Below are 16,042 nucleotides of genomic sequence, written 5' to 3' on the forward strand. Positions count from 1 at the left end.
ACTTTGTTAAAAATGTTTTGATGATATTATCCTCTTTTTATTATTTATATATATGTTTTTATTTTTTATTTTAAAGTATCCCCGTTAAATTCAATATATACTGTTTGATGAAATAAGAGTAAAAAAAAATCGGCAATCAACCTCCTCAAAGTAACTTTTTGTGCCACTCTAAGCGGACACCAAAATCCCAATATTAAATATTATTATTTAAACTTTTTTTATTATATATATTTATGTGTATAGGTTGCTATAGTGATATAATTATTATAGTAATTAGTTGCCAAGATACTGTGTTTAATTTATCGCTCAGTATCAATGATCCTTTAGCGTGGTCAACAAGCATTTAAAGTAGTTGAAAATTGAAAAACCTCCAGGAAATAATATTAAAGATATATATATATCCACACATACACACACACATAGATACCTCTACACTTCTTCAAATATTATTTTTTGTAGTAGTAGTTAATTACACGCTACATAGAAACATCGAAGCCCGCTACCGGGACTTTTTTTTTCCTTCTTATTTTTTTTTTCTGTGTCGCGTTTTATGTGGGGGAGAAGGAATAAGAAGAAGGAAGACGACGACGACGAGAAAGAGGGGATTTCTGGGGTGCAATGAAGGCTACCTTTTCATTGGGTTGTTTTTGGCCGGAGGATAATCACCAAAACTTTTACTTAATTTTATTTCTAAAAAAAAAGGTCACTTATTAATTCTCCATTTGGTGTCCAGGTATAGTATTCTTCCTACTGGTGAATGAAAAACTACCTTCAAAAGACCCTGTATTCTATTTATTTATTTTACCCCAAACTAGGCTATTCTTCCCAGCAACTAATTTAGAATTGAGATTTTTCGATTTTTATAATACATCTTATGTACAAAATACTACTATCAACCTAAAGAGAGAAAAGGATATATAAAAAAAAGCCTAGTGGTTCCTGGCTTTCAATGGATAATAAAGATATATATGGAGACAAACAGAGAGATGGATGTGAGTTCCCTAAAAGAAATCCCAGAGGAGAGAGTATAAATACTAGGCACATTATCACCTGCCTTTTTTCTTTTCTTTTTCTGTCTTGATCTTCTTACATAATCTCCCACTCATCAAAAAAAAAAGTCAAAATAAAGATGTCTGCTCTTAACTACAACCCCTCCACCTATGAGATTCCCGGCAAGAACACCCTCAACCACGGTGTCCTGTTGAACAAGAAAGATGACCTCAAAATTGTCGAGCTCCCCATTCCCATCCCTGAAGAAGGTGAGGTCCAGATTCAGGTCAAGGCCACTGGTATCTGCGGTTCAGACATCCATTTGTGGAAGTATGGAGAGATCGGTATCTTCCCTGTAACTACCCCTCAGCTGCTCGGTCATGAAAGTGCTGGTGTGGTTACTGCTGTCGGAAAGGGTGTTGACACCTTGAAGGTTGGAGATCGCGTTGCAGTTGAAGCGTAAGTACCTAAGCTTGTTCTTTTTTAACATATTGCAACAACAAAAATGCCAATGACAATGGCAAGCAGTAGAAAATCAACACGTAAAATAATGATGATAATAAGAGTGGAGCAATATCATTTTAATTGGATTTTATTTTATCTAATTTAAATTGCTTTAATTTATTTGATTGGGTTTAGTGGTATTCCTTGCTCCAAGTGTGATCAGTGCATGAGCGGTAGATACCATCTCTGCCCCACTGTCATCTTCAAGTCCACACCTCCTCATCACGGTCAGTTGGCCAAATACATCACCCACCCCGCTCGTTGGTTGTACAAGTAAGTATTTATACGCATAAGTATATGGATATTATTTCTTCACGTTACTTATACGATATTGCTTCCCTTTTTTTTAAAAAAAAAAGGATTCCTGACAATGTCACTTACGAGCAAGGTGCCCTGTTGGAGCCTCTTTCTGTTGCCATCTCCGCCATTGAACGCGTTGGTGTCAAATTTGGTCGGTCACTCCTGATTACCGGCGCTGGTCCTATTGGTCTGATTGTCCTTGCCGTAGCAAAGGCTACTGGTATCAGCCCCATCATGATCACCGATGTCCAGCCCTCGCGTCTCGAGTATGCCAAGAAGATGGGTGCTGACTTTGTTTATCAGGTCGATCCCAAGCGCAAGGATGTTGAGATTGCCAGAGAAATCCGGGACATTTTTGGCGGTGAGGGTGCCGAGTACTCATTGGAGTGCACTGGTGTAGAGTCTTCTTTCCGTACTGCCATCATGGCCACCAAGGACGCTGGTGTGTGCTGTCTTGTCGGTGTAGGCAAGAACGATCAGCTTCTCCCTGTCAACAACTTTGCCATGCGTGAAGTCGATATCCGCGGTCTCTTCAGGTACATATATTATCATATAGATAGCTACTAATTTCAAAATTACAAGAGAGAGAGAGAGAGAGAGAAAATATTTATACAATGTATATTAAATTCTTTATGTGTACATCTGTAGATACCATCACACTTACCCTCGTGCTATTGCCTTGATGGCAAGTGGAAATCTGAAGATTGACCATTTGATTACCCACAGGTAATTTTTGTTTAAAATATATATATATATACATACATATACATAGAAAATTGTACAATCATGACACTTTGACTGACTGACTGACTGACTGACTGATTTTTTTTTAAAAGATTTGACTTTAAGGATGCCCTTAAGGCCTTTGATACCACTGCCGACTACTCTACCGGTGCCATCAAGGTCCAGATCCTCAATTAGACGGCTCCTACATTTATCCATTAGAATTGCCTGATTCCTTTTTTGCTCTTCTTCTGTTACTATTGTAATAATCAGACGATTCCCAATTTTACTATATTCTTATTTTATTTTGTTTTGTACACTTTCTTTTTCACACCTCATTTAATATGTTTTCCTCATTTTTTGCTTGCTAAATTATATAAAAATAAAACCTAAAGACCTTTTATAATCTTTAACACTATAAAAGCTATACATACATATATATACATGTATATATATATATATATATGTGTGTGTGTGCGTGCGCTTGTGCTTGTGCTTGTGCTTGTGCTTGTGCTTGTGCTTGTGCTTGTGCTTGTGCTTGTGCGTGTATGTGTATGTGTATGTGTATGTGTATGTGTATGTGTATGTGTATGTGTGCGCTTATGTGTTTCTGTGATTATTTTATTTTTACTTTGAAAACATAAATAAAATAAGAAATATATATCTATATTGGTAAATTATCTGAATTTATAGGAAGAATATCCCCAAACGTTGGTGGTGATCCCACAAGTGTGGTTGACAGTAATCCATCGCCATTAGCAGTCGCAGTTGATCTGGCGCGAAATAGGGAGGATGTAGGTGGGAATTTGTTGGGATATCCAGATCTGGAAGACACTAGATCAATGGCAGGCACCGTACTTGCTGTTCTGTTTTCCCCTTCGGTACCCAGTTCTTCATCGTTTTGAAGTAGTGTCCGGGAGTTGTAAACATCAGTATAATGGTCATTATTGTCATTGACGTTGTCGTTGTCGTTATCATTGTCAGAAGACGAGGATGATTTTTGGTTTTCTACAGGTGTCAGACCTAGCATCTCTAGTACTTCGCTCACTTCAACTGCCACATTGGCATCCAGGTCAGAATAAGTACGGCAGAGCGGACATGAGAACCCTGGTGGATTCTGATTCAGTATAGGTCTAATACATCGATAGTGGTATACGTGAGAGCATGGGGTAATAAATAGGGCTTGGAATGGCGCTATTGCATACATGCAAATACAGCACTCCTGGATCTCTTGTTCAAATGCCTTTTCTTGCGGTGTCGACGGTCGCTTTTCTGGACCGCAGCCGTTCTTTGTGTGGCTGTTGTATTCAGAGTCTGACATATCTGTATTGGAGTCCTTGGACTGGCCTGGCGTAGAGACATCCGAATTGTCTTGGACTAACATGGTGGTCGCTGTTCCTGGGGCTATTAGCCGTTGTTGTAGGTGCTGGAATGCCGTTCGGCTGAATTGATTGGCGCGAGATTGCCATTCTCGGTTGACTTCCAAACGCATTTTCACTGCTCGGTACATCGACTCAGTGCCGCCCTTGTAATCGACGCCTAGTTGTATTATATCACCGTCTTTCATTTCGTGAGCACCAGCTGTTGAAGTAGAAGGAGAGCTGAGACGTATACGATTCAAAAATGTGCCACTAGATGACCCTGCATCTCTAATAAAGACCTAACATGTATAGATGTATATAAATATATATATATTTTGGTTTTTGGTTTTTGGATATCATTTCTTTCTTTTAGACTTGGCTTATAGCTGTACCAGCAAAAAAAATCAACTAATTATTTCACTCCTAATAATTTATATATATATGGATATAAAAATAAGAATAGTAAAAAAAAAATGTTAATTTTTATACCTTTCCATCTTCTACCCACAGTTCGGCGTGACATCGACTGACTACTTTACTCTTAAAGGACACCTTTTCAGATGCCGGTGTTTTTTCGCTATATCTGCCTAATCGTATAATGTTTCCTGGATGTAAGGTACGTTCGATTACTTCAAATACAAACGATCTACTGGTCAAGCCAAGATCAGGAATAAGCCTGATGTGCGAAGCCGTGCATGCCTCTGGATCACAATGAGGACGGCAGTCTGAGGTTGGTTGTGGTGTCGAAGTAATTACTTCCTGCCTTGTGGTATCATTGATTTGCTCAGACGTATGGCGGTGATGGCGTCGTAAACTGTCCAATCCACGACTCAATAGTCCAGAAGAGGTAGGTTGTAGGACAGGTGCTCCTGTCGATAAACTTCTGCGACGTCCTGATGGCATGGTTCTGTAAAGTGCATCAACGGGCTACAGTAACAATAGTAGTAGTGGTAGTGGTGGTGGTGGTGGTGGTGATAGTGATAGTGATGGTGATGGTAGCACTAGTAGTGGAAATAATAAAGCAAGAAGTCCAGGTGTTTATCCTTGGTACTTAGAGCAGTAGCGACAATAAAAATAGTAATAGAGAAAGAAGCAGAAGCAGAAAGAGAAAAGAAGAGAAAACGTTAAGAGGGGGTGAAGAGGAGTTGGTTTTAAAACAAAAAAATATATAACACAAACACATACGTATATATATATATATGTATATACGCATACGAAGCAAGAAGCCTCCTTATTTTTCTATTGTTTTCTTTTCCTTTTTCCTTTTCTTTGAAATACAAGTACATATATACATATATACATATATACATAGATACATAGATAGATGGATGGATAGATAAAATGTGCCTTTTATTATTATTTACATGTGCCTACGCACATACGCTTCATGTCACCCTTTGTGACAACGCTTTAAGGTTCATTCTCGCCTTTCCTACCATCTTGCTCTTCATTGAGATCTCGGCCGTCAAGGTCTTTTATATTTATATACATATTTATATACATGTATGTATGTATATATGTATATATGTATATAATTAGAAGCCTAAAGAAGTTATTTGATTAGTATGATCCATCAAAATCAAAGAAGAAAGAGAGAAAAATCTTGTGTTCATACCATATTTGTTCTTCGTCTCACGCTTGGTTCTTTTATTCTCTGCGTATTGTTCAGATAGTTTCTCTTGCATCTCAACAGCCTGAGCAGCCAATGCCATGAGATTGTTTCGCTTTTTCTGCGCTGTAGTTGCCGTAATCTACAAGGCACATAAATAATAGTAAGAATAGTAAGAATAGTAAGAATTATAAGGAATCCAGAATTATATAATATCAGTTTGCCTATGGATCAACTTCTACAGGTCCACGAGACTTACAGCAGGGCCATCATTGGTGAATTTTGGAGTAGACGCAAGTGCAGCCATCCGCCATTCCTCTGTTGGGAGCATGTCTGCCTGGTTAATTGTCTTGAATTGAATACCAGAGTCCTGCCCCTTGAATCTTTTGCCTGCCAATCTTCCAAGCTAATATTATTGTTAATATTAATTTTCCAGTAATAATAATTAGAATAATCAGAATATAAGAGATCTATTAATATATATATATATACAAATATTGGAGGGTGGCCTTGGGATAACACTCACCGCATCAGCATCAACTTCATCGGTATTCGAGTCAACACCATTGTGTGACTGGTCACCACCATATTGATTGGCCTCCAGGTAATGTTGTTGGTAGTATGCCGAAGTATCGGTTCCATAAGCGTACATGGCATTTGGATCATATGAGTATGCATATGCATCTACTGCTGTTGCCGTTGTAGTTGTCATTGCCGCTGCCGCTGCCGATGTCGTTTCCATTTTTAGTTCTGGTTCTACCTTTTCGGATTTTGACGTGGTCCTTTTATCTGCCATATCTGTATTCAGTGTTTTCTTCTTTGGGATAGGAAGAGTATAAGCAGGTATCTTTGAAACTTCAGGGCCTACATAATAGTAAAATAAAATAAAAATCATCATTTAGCATTTGTACACCTCTTAAATAAATATCTAATTTTTTATAATTTCATATACATATACATATATATATATATATACCTAGTGGGAAAAACGATCCAGTGTGCTCTACAGCTGTATCGTCTTCGTCTTCTTCATGTTCTGGTGCTGAATTAACCTTTGGGATGCTTTTCAATAACTTTTCTGCCTCTGCTTTCTCCTGTGCTTCCTTCTTTTCCCTGGCTGCCTTTTGTTTTCGTGCCAATGCGAGTGGCATGAGAGATGCATCGGTAGTTTTTTTTGTGACGGGTACAATAGATTTGTGTAAGGATGTATTTCTGGGCGCAGGAAGTAGATCTGCAAAATCTGTAGCACCCGATGATTTTAATTTCTTGGATCTCTTGGTCGATTCTTCATCCTCTTCTAAATCCTTATGTTTCGAGGGTACTTCTACATAAAACACGGGTTTTTCTGGAGTTGCCTGTTTTGGAGCTGGGAGTAAGGATGCAAACGAACTAGTAGGCGTTGTTGTTGCTTTCTTTTTTGGTAGAGGCAGTAACGATGCGAATGAGGAAGGCTTCTTTGGTACTAGTGTGGTTTCTACATCGGAATCTTCGGAATCTGAGCTTCCATAGTCTGCAACGAGTGACATGATGAACAGAAAAAAAAAATAAAGAGAGAAAGAAAGAAAGATAAAGATAAAGAAATAATATATATGTGTTAAAAGTTAAAAGTAAAGCAAGTAAAACTAACTTTGGGCGTGACAGTTCTCTCTGTGGTCCATCTTTTTTTTTAAAACTCAGTGACTTGGCCTTTTGTCCGCGTTTTTTGTGTGCGAACGAAGCGGGTAAGGAATAGCTTCATCTCGCTCTACAATCTACCATCATTTCTCATGGCTTCCGCAGGTAAACGGCAATAAGAATTTGAATTCGGATGATCAGGAAACTTATTATTATTTTTATTCACTCGATTACCATGCTTCTTACAAACTATCTATTTCTTTTTCGCTTTTTCTCTTTCTGTGTACAGTCTTTATATTAGACCTCAAGGGCAAAGTGCTGATATCCCGCAACTATCGTGGTGATATTCCCATGAGTGCTGTGGAGAAATTTATGCCCCTGGTGAGATTCGCAACTTTTCTCTATGTATACTTGTGTATGCATGCATGTATATATTTAACTATTTTTTCTGTAGATTTCAGAAGCAGAAGATGAGCAAGTTCCTTTACCTTGTTTTACGCACGAAGGAATCAACTACCTTTACCTGAAGCACAGCAACCTTTACTGTAATTATCTACCCTGAAGATTTGTATATATATATATATATAAACTTCAGTTGGAGAGACAAAAATAGAAGTAGAGGCAGAAGCAACAGCGGAAGCACAACTCAACTCAACTCAACTCAACTAAAAATAATGATGATGATGATCTATATTAGTACTTGCGCTGACGAGAAAGAATACCAATGCCGCGGCTATTATGCTCTATCTCCACAAACTTACTCAAGTATTTGCGGAATACTTTAAAGAATTGGAAGAGGAATCTATTAGGGATAATTTTGTTATCGTTTACGAGCTATTGGATGAGATGATGGATTTCGGCTACCCTCAAACCACTGAAACAAAAATTTTACAAGAGTAAGTACAAAAAAAATCTTTTCAAGTGTAATTTGGAATTTCATATATATATACTTTATAAAAAATAATAACAATTAATAAGTTTTAATATTAATTTATTAATTTATTAATTTAAAAGGTACATCACTCAAGATGCTTACAAGCTGGAGGTTCAGGTTCGACCTCCAATGGCAGTTACCAATGCAGTGTCGTGGCGTTCTGAGGGTATCAAATACAAAAAGAATGAGGTCTTTTTGGACGTTATTGAGAGTGTCAATTTATTGGTAAACGCAAATGGCAATGTTCTGAGAAGTGAAGTTCTCGGGGCTGTGAAGATGAGATGTTATTTGTCAGGCATGCCCGAACTCCGTTTGGGATTAAATGACAAGGTGATGTTTGAAGCAACAGGAAGAGGTAAATAATTATATGCATATATTATTCTTGTACAGTCTTATTGTTATTACTAGAATTACATCTAAATAATTCGATGCAAAGGAGGAGGGGAAGAGAAAAAACAAAGGGAAAGAATTTGGAGAACTAAAAACGTGGAGTAAATTTTATTAGCAAATACCTCGGCCAAAGCTATTGAAATGGAAGATGTCAAATTCCATCAGTGCGTTCGACTTTCTCGGTTTGAAAATGATCGCACCATTAGCTTTATTCCCCCAGATGGTGATTTTGAATTGATGAGCTACCGGCTACAGACAAGTGTGAAGCCTTTGATTTGGGTAGAAGCTGTAGTAGAAACCTATTCTGGATCTCGTGTTGAGTATTTGGTCAAGGCAAGAGCTCAATTTAAGCGCAAGAGTACAGCCAACAATGTAGAAATTGAAGTACCAGTAGCTGACGATGCAGACACACCCAAGTTCAAGGTACCTCCCCCCCCCCCTTTTTTTTTTATTACGACTCATGGAAATATTATTGATTTTAAATGTAAAATATACGTTGGTGTTTTTGTTTTCTTGGGTTATTTTGGCTGGGGTCTTAGTGCAGTAGTGGATCTGTGACCTACAAACCTGAACGTTCTTGCCTGGTGTGGAAACTCAAACAATTCCAAGGTGGAAAAGAATTTATCATGCGTGCTCACTTTGGGTTGCCATCTGTTCAAGCTGGTAAGGGACTAGTTTAAGTGCTGTTGTATCTTTCTGTCTTTCTTTTTTGTTTTCTTTTACTGTAAATTTAAGCTAATATACAATAATTTGTAATGAAGCCGAGGAAACAGAGAAGAAGCCACCGATTAACATCAAATTCGAGATTCCTTACTTTACTGTCTCTGGAATTCAAGTAAGATACCTCAAGATTGTGGAAAAGAGTGGATACCAAGCACTCCCTTGGGTGCGCTACATTACTCAGAACGGAGGTAAGAAAATAGACAAATACAAAGAATATTGATGGTGGAACAGGTGGTTTGAAATAAATAAATAATGGTAATGATCCCTGACTTTTTTTTGTAACAGATTATCAAATGAGAATGCCCGAGAGTATCAAGGCGAACAAGCAGAGCACGTCTTCTTACTAGTCTATCAGGAAGTAAGCAACAGAACACAAGCAACCCTGTCTCTTTATCTCTTTATCTTCCTTTTCTTTTCTTTTTTGCTATGATAGAATTGACTGGACAATGTGTAATAAACAAAGCCTCCCCAAGAAAAATAAATTTAATTCTAGTGTATAATTGAATGACTTGGCTTGGTTTGGTTTGGTTTGGTTTGGTTTGTCTTGTGCGTAAAAGCTTAAGAGTCTTTTTGAATGGATCGAAGGGGTGTATTGGGGGCCTATACAATAGGGGTAGTGAGTGAATAAATCTTATGAGCCATACATGTATATTGCTGGTTAATAAAAAAAACTGGAAATGATTACAGTTTATAACATTAAGCGGGGATCTAAACCTTCAAAAAGAGAGAAGAATCCATGATAATGGGTTTTATCGTCCTGATTTTGAGTAGGTTTCACGTTGACCCTTGTCTATCATATACGCTCTCGCTGTCCTTATAATCTATCTCAAACAATCTCAGAATATGTATATATAAAGAAAGGGAAGTAGTATAAATGACAATTAAAAATGAATTCTGGGATTGTTAGCTTACTCTTATCAATTCAATTCAATTCAATTCAATTCAATTTTGCTTTTCTTTCTTTCTTTAATTGACAAAACACTTCTACTTCAGCCTCGAATAGCCTCTTCTTTTTCTTATTTTCATGTCGTTAAATAAAGTCTCGATCGCCCGTTATTACATGGGTCAAAAAATAACAAAGACTATGCGTTTAAACACCCTTGAATCTGCCGAAATACAACTCAAAAACAATCAAGTGACCATAGGATTTAGAAAACCTTCGTTGTACCTTTTTGTTGGACTTAACATTGCTATCTTTGTTATCTTTCATATCACCACAAGTCAAATTCATGAACAAAAAACACAATATGTCGATATATTTAAACTTATGGAAGACATCACCTTTTAAGCGGTAGAAGAAGAAACAAACAAAAGCCTCCATCCATTAATACTCGTATCTACAATATCTACGCAAACATACGTACACGCACATCACATCATATCCAAACTTTTATCACCTAAAACCTTTTTCTTTCTTGTATCTATTATTTTTGACTTCATAATAATGATATCGATAATGATAATAAAGCACCGACTTGTATATGTATATATGTATTAAAGATGAGCTTCTTTTTCAAGCTTGTGTTTTTATCCTTGCAGAATGAACTATTATTCATGGGATATTGCACTACAAACTTGATTGTTTTCTTTTTTTTGGTTTATCAATTATTTGGTGGGACTTCAGCTGTATGACTGGAATACAGTTTCCAAAAACTTTAGTACCTGAAAACTATATTTTACTATGAATTATACGTATGCATATACAAATTTATAGGACTTATACAGTAATAATGTGTATTTTAGAGGAGCTTGAGTTGATATATGAGATTCTTCGTTTTCTCTTTTTGGAATTCAAAACATTAATGTACTAAATGCATTCTGTGAAGAGCAAGATGTTTAATGAAGCCTGCTAATTAAAGGCCTTTTCATGATAATAATGGGCTGTAAGTAAAATTCTATTTTAATCCAATAAGCAAGCCAGAAAGAAGAAAGGAAGGAAGAAATAAAGAAATGAAGAAATAATAAACTTGGTTTGTCTATTGTAGTGAGATTGTCTACAAATGCTGTAGAACGTGCTTCTCATGACAACCTTCTTTGTTGTCTTTAACAGATATAAGCACGCATAGAATACGTCTCATGTGACTCGTTGGACTCGTGACCCGTCCTTTGTCTCTTTTGCATTTGCATGCAAAAGGGGCTTTCTCTTCTTGTTCAGGCTCATGGGACGTCGTCGGCCGCGTATCGTTTAGTAAACAGCCTCATTCCAACTTTTATTTATTGCATTTTTATCCTTTTATATATATATTTATATTTGCTATGAACCCCATTCCAACACAAGAGGCACCGCAATTGCTGTGGCCTACCAAGAAAGGCACTGCAACAACCACAACTTCGGCAGAGGTTGTTAATAGCACCATCACAGCCAGTGACTTGCCTCAACCACAGAACTCCAATCATATCAGCACAGCTCCATTCAAAGATAAACTACTGACAAACTCCTCTTATCTGGCAGCGGAAATTCCTCTCAAACTTGGTCATTTTATGTCAAACCTATGGACGTCTGGTTCAGAACTATCGAGTTCGCTCTTCCTTCAAAGAGACGCCTCCAACTCTGGCCAGCTCCCGACATCTCTCTGGCTGATTGGACAGCGATACGAACTACCAGATCATCACTTCAATGTCCAAGAGAACATGCTTGAGGCACAGAGTGAAGACATGCAACAGATAAAGCAATTGACTGAAATATCTGATAGTAGTGATCAAACGGAACCCAAAACTAGGCCATCGCCGCAGTTCTCCATGTCGTTGATGTGGCCGCCTGACTTCTATGCCGATTTCACATCCCGCCTCTGGATGACCTACCGACACAATTATCCACCCATCCGACCTTCTAATCACACTACTGATATTGGCTGGGGGTGTATGCTACGGAGTGGTCAAAGTCTTTTAGCGAATGCATTGATGATACACATGCTGGGAAGAGGTAGCTCTGCTCATATACAAAAGGTCTATGATAATAATTTTCGTTTTGTCTTAGATTGGAGGCGCACAAAACCTGAAGATCCATCATGGAAAGAATATAGAAAGGTATGTATTGATGATGGCTTATACATGTGTAAGATATGTGAGATTAATATATATATATAAAGATTGTACATTGGTTTTTGGATGAACTGTCACCACGTGCACCATTCTCCATTCATCGCATTGCTCTTCTTGGCAAACAACTAGGAAAGAATATTGGTGAATGGTTTGGCCCAAGTACTATTAGCCAAGTTATTCAGTAAGTTTTTCTTTTTTTTGGGTAAATATAACACAATAAAATAAAATATAACAAAAACTTATTGAAAGACTACAGGATAACCTGTACTAAATCAAAGCTAATTTGTTGATGAATTCTATTCTACTCTATGGTACTTTATAACACTTCAATAGAGCATTAGTATCTGATTTTCCTCCCGCTGCCATGGCAGTATGTATAGCCACTGATGGTGTAATCTATCATGAAGACGTACGTGATGTAGCAACTGGAAAGAAACCACGAGGCGAATTTGGCTATCTATCATCCCGGCTTCATGACCTACAATCTGAAGATTCTGGAAGAGCAGAGGCTATGGCTATTTATAACAGATACAATCCACCAAATATACCATCACACGTATCGGAAGGTGTGTTTAAGCCAGTCTTATTGCTAGTTGCCCTTCGACTGGGAATAGATAGTCTCCACCCAACATACCACGCCGCGTTAAAGGTATGCTGATAATCAAAATAGTTGCATTTAAAGTTTATATATGTATAAATAAATAACCCTCATAATAAATTTGTATATATATATTTAAAAAACAAAAAAGGCGTGTTTTGAACTACCTTGTTTTGTTGGCATTGCTGGGTAAGTAAAAACACAATATAAACTCGATAGGCATTAATTATTTTATATACATATGTGTGTATGTGTGTGTAGCGGTCGACCCAATTCATCTTTGTATTTTATTGGTCTTCAGGGAGATGAGCTTATCTATTTAGACCCTCATTTCTCACGTCCAGCCCTTGAGACTAAGAATGTGTCCGAGTATTCAGAAAAGGCAAGTGATTTTGACCGGGTAACTAAAACAGGAGCCAATAGTGTATTTCTTAACTTGTAGGACTTGAGCACATACCACTGTCCCATTCCCCGAAAAATACACATCACACAGGTAGATCCCTCGATGCTCTTGGGATTCTATTGCCAAACACAAGAAGACTTTGACATATTTTGTAGCCAGATATCGGAGGTGAGATCGATCATTTATTCTTAAGCTTGGTGTATTTATTTATTTATTTTTGTCTTTAGATCTCAAAGCATTGTACACCAATATTTACAGTCGAACAACGAGCACCCGAATATGACGAGGACGTACGAAGTGAGAATGACTTTGGTATTGTGAGCGATGAAGAAGAAGAATTGGAAAAATCAAAACTAGAGGATGAAGATGAAGATGCGCTATTCAATGTTGTGTAGTAAACCTCGAATAGTTTCGTTTCCTTCTATCCCTAAAACAAAACAAAAAAAAACACCTTTTCTTTTCTCTTTTCCTTTTACATGTTACTATTGTTTTTTACCTCTTCCTCTCTCATGTTAAATATATATATATATATATATATATATATATATCTACCTTTATATATATATAATTCTCTCTTAACCACAATCAGAAACTCTCTTTTCTTTTTCTTTTTCTTTAAAGAAAGCTCGGTAGAGAGAATATTACAAGTTACATTATAAGAATAATGAGTCCGGATGAATCAAGGAACAAAGGGTGGTGAAGCCAAGTGCTCTACCAGCTGCTTTTTCTTCGCGTCCAAGACTGCCATTTCACGTTTCAAAATGGCTTCTTGTTCTTCTTTAACGTATTGCAGTCCTGGTAAGTCTTGCAGTACTCGCCGACCGTTCTCAAAACGGTCATCCAGTTGCGCTACCGCTTTTCCAATTTCATCTTGATGAGATCCTATCAATATAAGATTGATGATGTCGCTGAATTCAGGCAGATAGGAAAAATCACTTTTTCTGAACACGATAGGCAATGTGGAATCGATATTGGTGTCTCTTTCGGTAGATTGTGAATTGATTTGATGTGTAGGGGAGGCTCTTGTGGATGATGACCCAGGCGATGTGTTCATGGTGGAGTGTTGAATAAAAAACTATTGAGATTAAGCTAATAAAGGCCACTACTACTTTCTTGTGTTTTGTGTACAGTCACATAAAAGGGAGATTCCACCGTTCTTTGAAACACCTCTACTAAGAATGACTTCTAGAATAATCTTATGAAATCTACCAAGGTTTTTTTTTCAAAACTACTATGAAAATCGGTGAAAAAATATAAAGAATGATTGTATTAAGTGAAAATAAATAAATAAAGTAATTAATGTGCACTACAACAGTTATTCTATTCTTTGATATTGCAATAAAAATATTCATAAAAATGACATTATATAAATAACGAAACCCACAAATACAAGCTTCGTTGTATTTTATGTAAAGAAATGCAACTCAGCTAGGCGTGGGTTTGTAAGCTTGATTCGCATGGAGTTGAACAAAGTATTAAGAGAGATTCAAGGAATCTTTAAAGAATCATCTAACCCAATTTCTAATCAGCTCTGGTATATTATTGCTGTAAGTCATTTGAGTTAGCTATAAACAAGCATTAATTTCCTTTTTCTTCCTTCTCTTATCATTAGGCAGTCATCATTAGTGCACTTAATCACCCAAAAGACCTTACCGAGATATATGCCATATTATCAAATTCTCTAAATGATCAAGAAATCAGCCTAGAATTCAAAGAAGCTGAGACCGTAAAAGTAGTGCTACGTCTTCGAGAAGCCATTTTAAAAAGTTTCATAGTTACTGGATTCCCAAAAGTAAACCTGCTCTTCTTCGGTTTTCCACTAACAAACAATCCATTATTAACAAAACTTATGCACAGGCTATCAATGGTCTTCAGCACCTATATGATACCACTCCGGAAGCTATTAGAGATATGATACAGACTACACCTTTACGGTAAATTTAGTTTCTTATATATAAAATAATTATAGATGAACAATGATATGTGTATTCTAATCCAACGTTTATGATCTAAGCTCAGAAGATACTTGGGAAGATATCTCTATACAGAGAGAAAGAGGCAATTCTTTGTTCAAGAAGATTTATGGACGCTACACTGACCTTGTTCTTACTCACATGGGGTCTTCTCATCCGGATCTGGCTCAGGCCGCCCTTCATCAGCTATATGGCTCTATACTGTCCGAGACAAAGATTATTGGGGCAAAAGAAACTAGTTTAATTATGGTTGCTTGTCTCTTGTGTGATAATCTCCCTGCTCAGTTGAAAGGCCATCGATACGGTGCACTGAATAATGGAGCTACTCAAAATGAACTTGAGCTAGTTGATTCTGCTGTTAAGCTTCTCTGCAACTATTATGCTCAGGCTCCATTGCCATCTAAATTATAGAGATTATATTAAATGCTGCATTGCTAGAAAGGACCCTTTAATTAATTCACTATAGTGAAAAATCATTTACTTTTGTATTAAAAACTGCTTTGTTGATGGAGTTGAAAGGTTTACTCTGCAATAGAAAAAATGTTTACCCTTGATAATAAATTTTAAGAATAGGCACAGACCGAATGCAATAAAGGGGGTTTATAATATGGCACTGTGATAATTATTAAAAGAAAGAATACCGTGATGTGATGTGGACATCATAGGCTTGTCATACAGACACTTTACTTTAAAATATATATCTGGCAAGGTATTTGGTCTTTCAAGAAACATCGATATCAAACTTATTTAATTTAGAATCTAAAGGAGATCATAAACAGAAATGAAAAGATAAAGTGTTTATGTCCTAGAATGAAAATAACCATATATTATTCTACATTAATATTGCAAAAAGAAGGGCAAAATATATTGTGAGAAAT

At 36.9% G+C, this 16,042-nt stretch overlaps 7 protein-coding genes across 7 annotated transcripts; 4 read left to right on the forward strand and 3 right to left on the reverse strand.

Moving 5' to 3' along the window:
• Positions 1-1,085: 1,085 nt before the first annotated feature.
• On the forward strand, positions 1,086-3,183 carry PHYBLDRAFT_132811 (hypothetical protein). The gene is made up of 5 exons (XM_018429522.1): positions 1,086-1,449; positions 1,630-1,767; positions 1,854-2,330; positions 2,443-2,520; positions 2,631-3,183. The coding sequence occupies exons 1-5, from the start codon at positions 1,130-1,132 to the stop codon at positions 2,713-2,715; spliced, it is 1,098 nt and encodes a 365-aa protein (XP_018292684.1). The 5' UTR covers positions 1,086-1,129; the 3' UTR covers positions 2,716-3,183.
• Positions 3,184-3,574: 391 nt separating this feature from the next.
• PHYBLDRAFT_6403 (hypothetical protein) lies at positions 3,575-4,559 on the reverse strand (the record flags this gene model as incomplete). The annotated part of the gene is made up of 3 exons (XM_018441222.1): positions 3,575-3,739; positions 3,896-4,177; positions 4,368-4,559. Coding segments are annotated over 3 exons (639 nt in total), but the record flags the coding sequence as incomplete, so codon positions are not given.
• A 729-nt stretch (positions 4,560-5,288) lies between these two features.
• PHYBLDRAFT_61298 (hypothetical protein) lies at positions 5,289-7,013 on the reverse strand (the record flags this gene model as incomplete). The annotated part of the gene is made up of 5 exons (XM_018440786.1): positions 5,289-5,350; positions 5,494-5,629; positions 5,747-5,893; positions 6,014-6,351; positions 6,464-7,013. The coding sequence occupies 5 exons, from the start codon at positions 7,011-7,013 to the stop codon at positions 5,289-5,291; spliced, it is 1,233 nt and encodes a 410-aa protein (XP_018292686.1).
• A 240-nt stretch (positions 7,014-7,253) lies between these two features.
• PHYBLDRAFT_166997 (hypothetical protein) lies at positions 7,254-9,495 on the forward strand (the record flags this gene model as incomplete). The annotated part of the gene is made up of 9 exons (XM_018435550.1): positions 7,254-7,266; positions 7,391-7,482; positions 7,556-7,646; positions 7,799-7,997; positions 8,116-8,390; positions 8,541-8,848; positions 8,965-9,088; positions 9,187-9,336; positions 9,434-9,495. The coding sequence occupies 9 exons, from the start codon at positions 7,254-7,256 to the stop codon at positions 9,493-9,495; spliced, it is 1,314 nt and encodes a 437-aa protein (XP_018292687.1).
• Positions 9,496-11,314: 1,819 nt separating this feature from the next.
• Positions 11,315-13,774, forward strand: PHYBLDRAFT_180896 (hypothetical protein). Its single transcript, XM_018438376.1, has 7 exons — positions 11,315-12,175; positions 12,238-12,371; positions 12,524-12,839; positions 12,940-12,977; positions 13,050-13,188; positions 13,231-13,359; positions 13,419-13,774. The coding sequence occupies exons 1-7, from the start codon at positions 11,405-11,407 to the stop codon at positions 13,584-13,586; spliced, it is 1,695 nt and encodes a 564-aa protein (XP_018292688.1). The 5' UTR covers positions 11,315-11,404; the 3' UTR covers positions 13,587-13,774.
• Positions 13,775-13,870: 96 nt separating this feature from the next.
• Positions 13,871-14,245, reverse strand: PHYBLDRAFT_144025 (hypothetical protein; the record flags this gene model as incomplete). Its single annotated transcript, XM_018431129.1, has 1 exon — positions 13,871-14,245. The coding sequence occupies one exon, from the start codon at positions 14,243-14,245 to the stop codon at positions 13,871-13,873; it is 375 nt and encodes a 124-aa protein (XP_018292689.1).
• Positions 14,246-14,648: 403 nt separating this feature from the next.
• Positions 14,649-15,575, forward strand: PHYBLDRAFT_144026 (hypothetical protein; the record flags this gene model as incomplete). The annotated part of the gene is made up of 4 exons (XM_018431130.1): positions 14,649-14,738; positions 14,804-14,983; positions 15,049-15,125; positions 15,206-15,575. The coding sequence occupies 4 exons, from the start codon at positions 14,649-14,651 to the stop codon at positions 15,573-15,575; spliced, it is 717 nt and encodes a 238-aa protein (XP_018292690.1).
• Positions 15,576-16,042: the final 467 nt, after the last annotated feature.

This window comes from Phycomyces blakesleeanus, assembly GCF_001638985.1.
Source record: "Phycomyces blakesleeanus NRRL 1555(-) unplaced genomic scaffold PHYBLscaffold_8, whole genome shotgun sequence".
In the NCBI taxonomy this organism is placed as follows: domain Eukaryota; kingdom Fungi; phylum Mucoromycota; class Mucoromycetes; order Mucorales; family Phycomycetaceae; genus Phycomyces; species Phycomyces blakesleeanus.

Excerpts from the sequence above, each read along its gene's own strand:
- PHYBLDRAFT_132811 (XM_018429522.1), top strand. The coding sequence starts at position 1,130 with ATGTCTGCTCTTAACTACAACCCCTCCACCTATGAGATTCCCGGCAAG. Across the intron at positions 2,331-2,442 it reads GATATCCGCGGTCTCTTCAG|ATACCATCACACTTACCCTC; the intron begins GTACATATATTA and ends GTACATCTGTAG. Across the intron at positions 2,521-2,630 it reads GACCATTTGATTACCCACAG|ATTTGACTTTAAGGATGCCC; the intron begins GTAATTTTTGTT and ends TTTTTTTAAAAG.
- PHYBLDRAFT_180896 (XM_018438376.1), top strand. The coding sequence starts at position 11,405 with ATGAACCCCATTCCAACACAAGAGGCACCGCAATTGCTGTGGCCTACC. Across the intron at positions 12,176-12,237 it reads CATGGAAAGAATATAGAAAG|ATTGTACATTGGTTTTTGGA; the intron begins GTATGTATTGAT and ends ATATATATAAAG. Across the intron at positions 12,372-12,523 it reads ACTATTAGCCAAGTTATTCA|AGCATTAGTATCTGATTTTC; the intron begins GTAAGTTTTTCT and ends ACACTTCAATAG.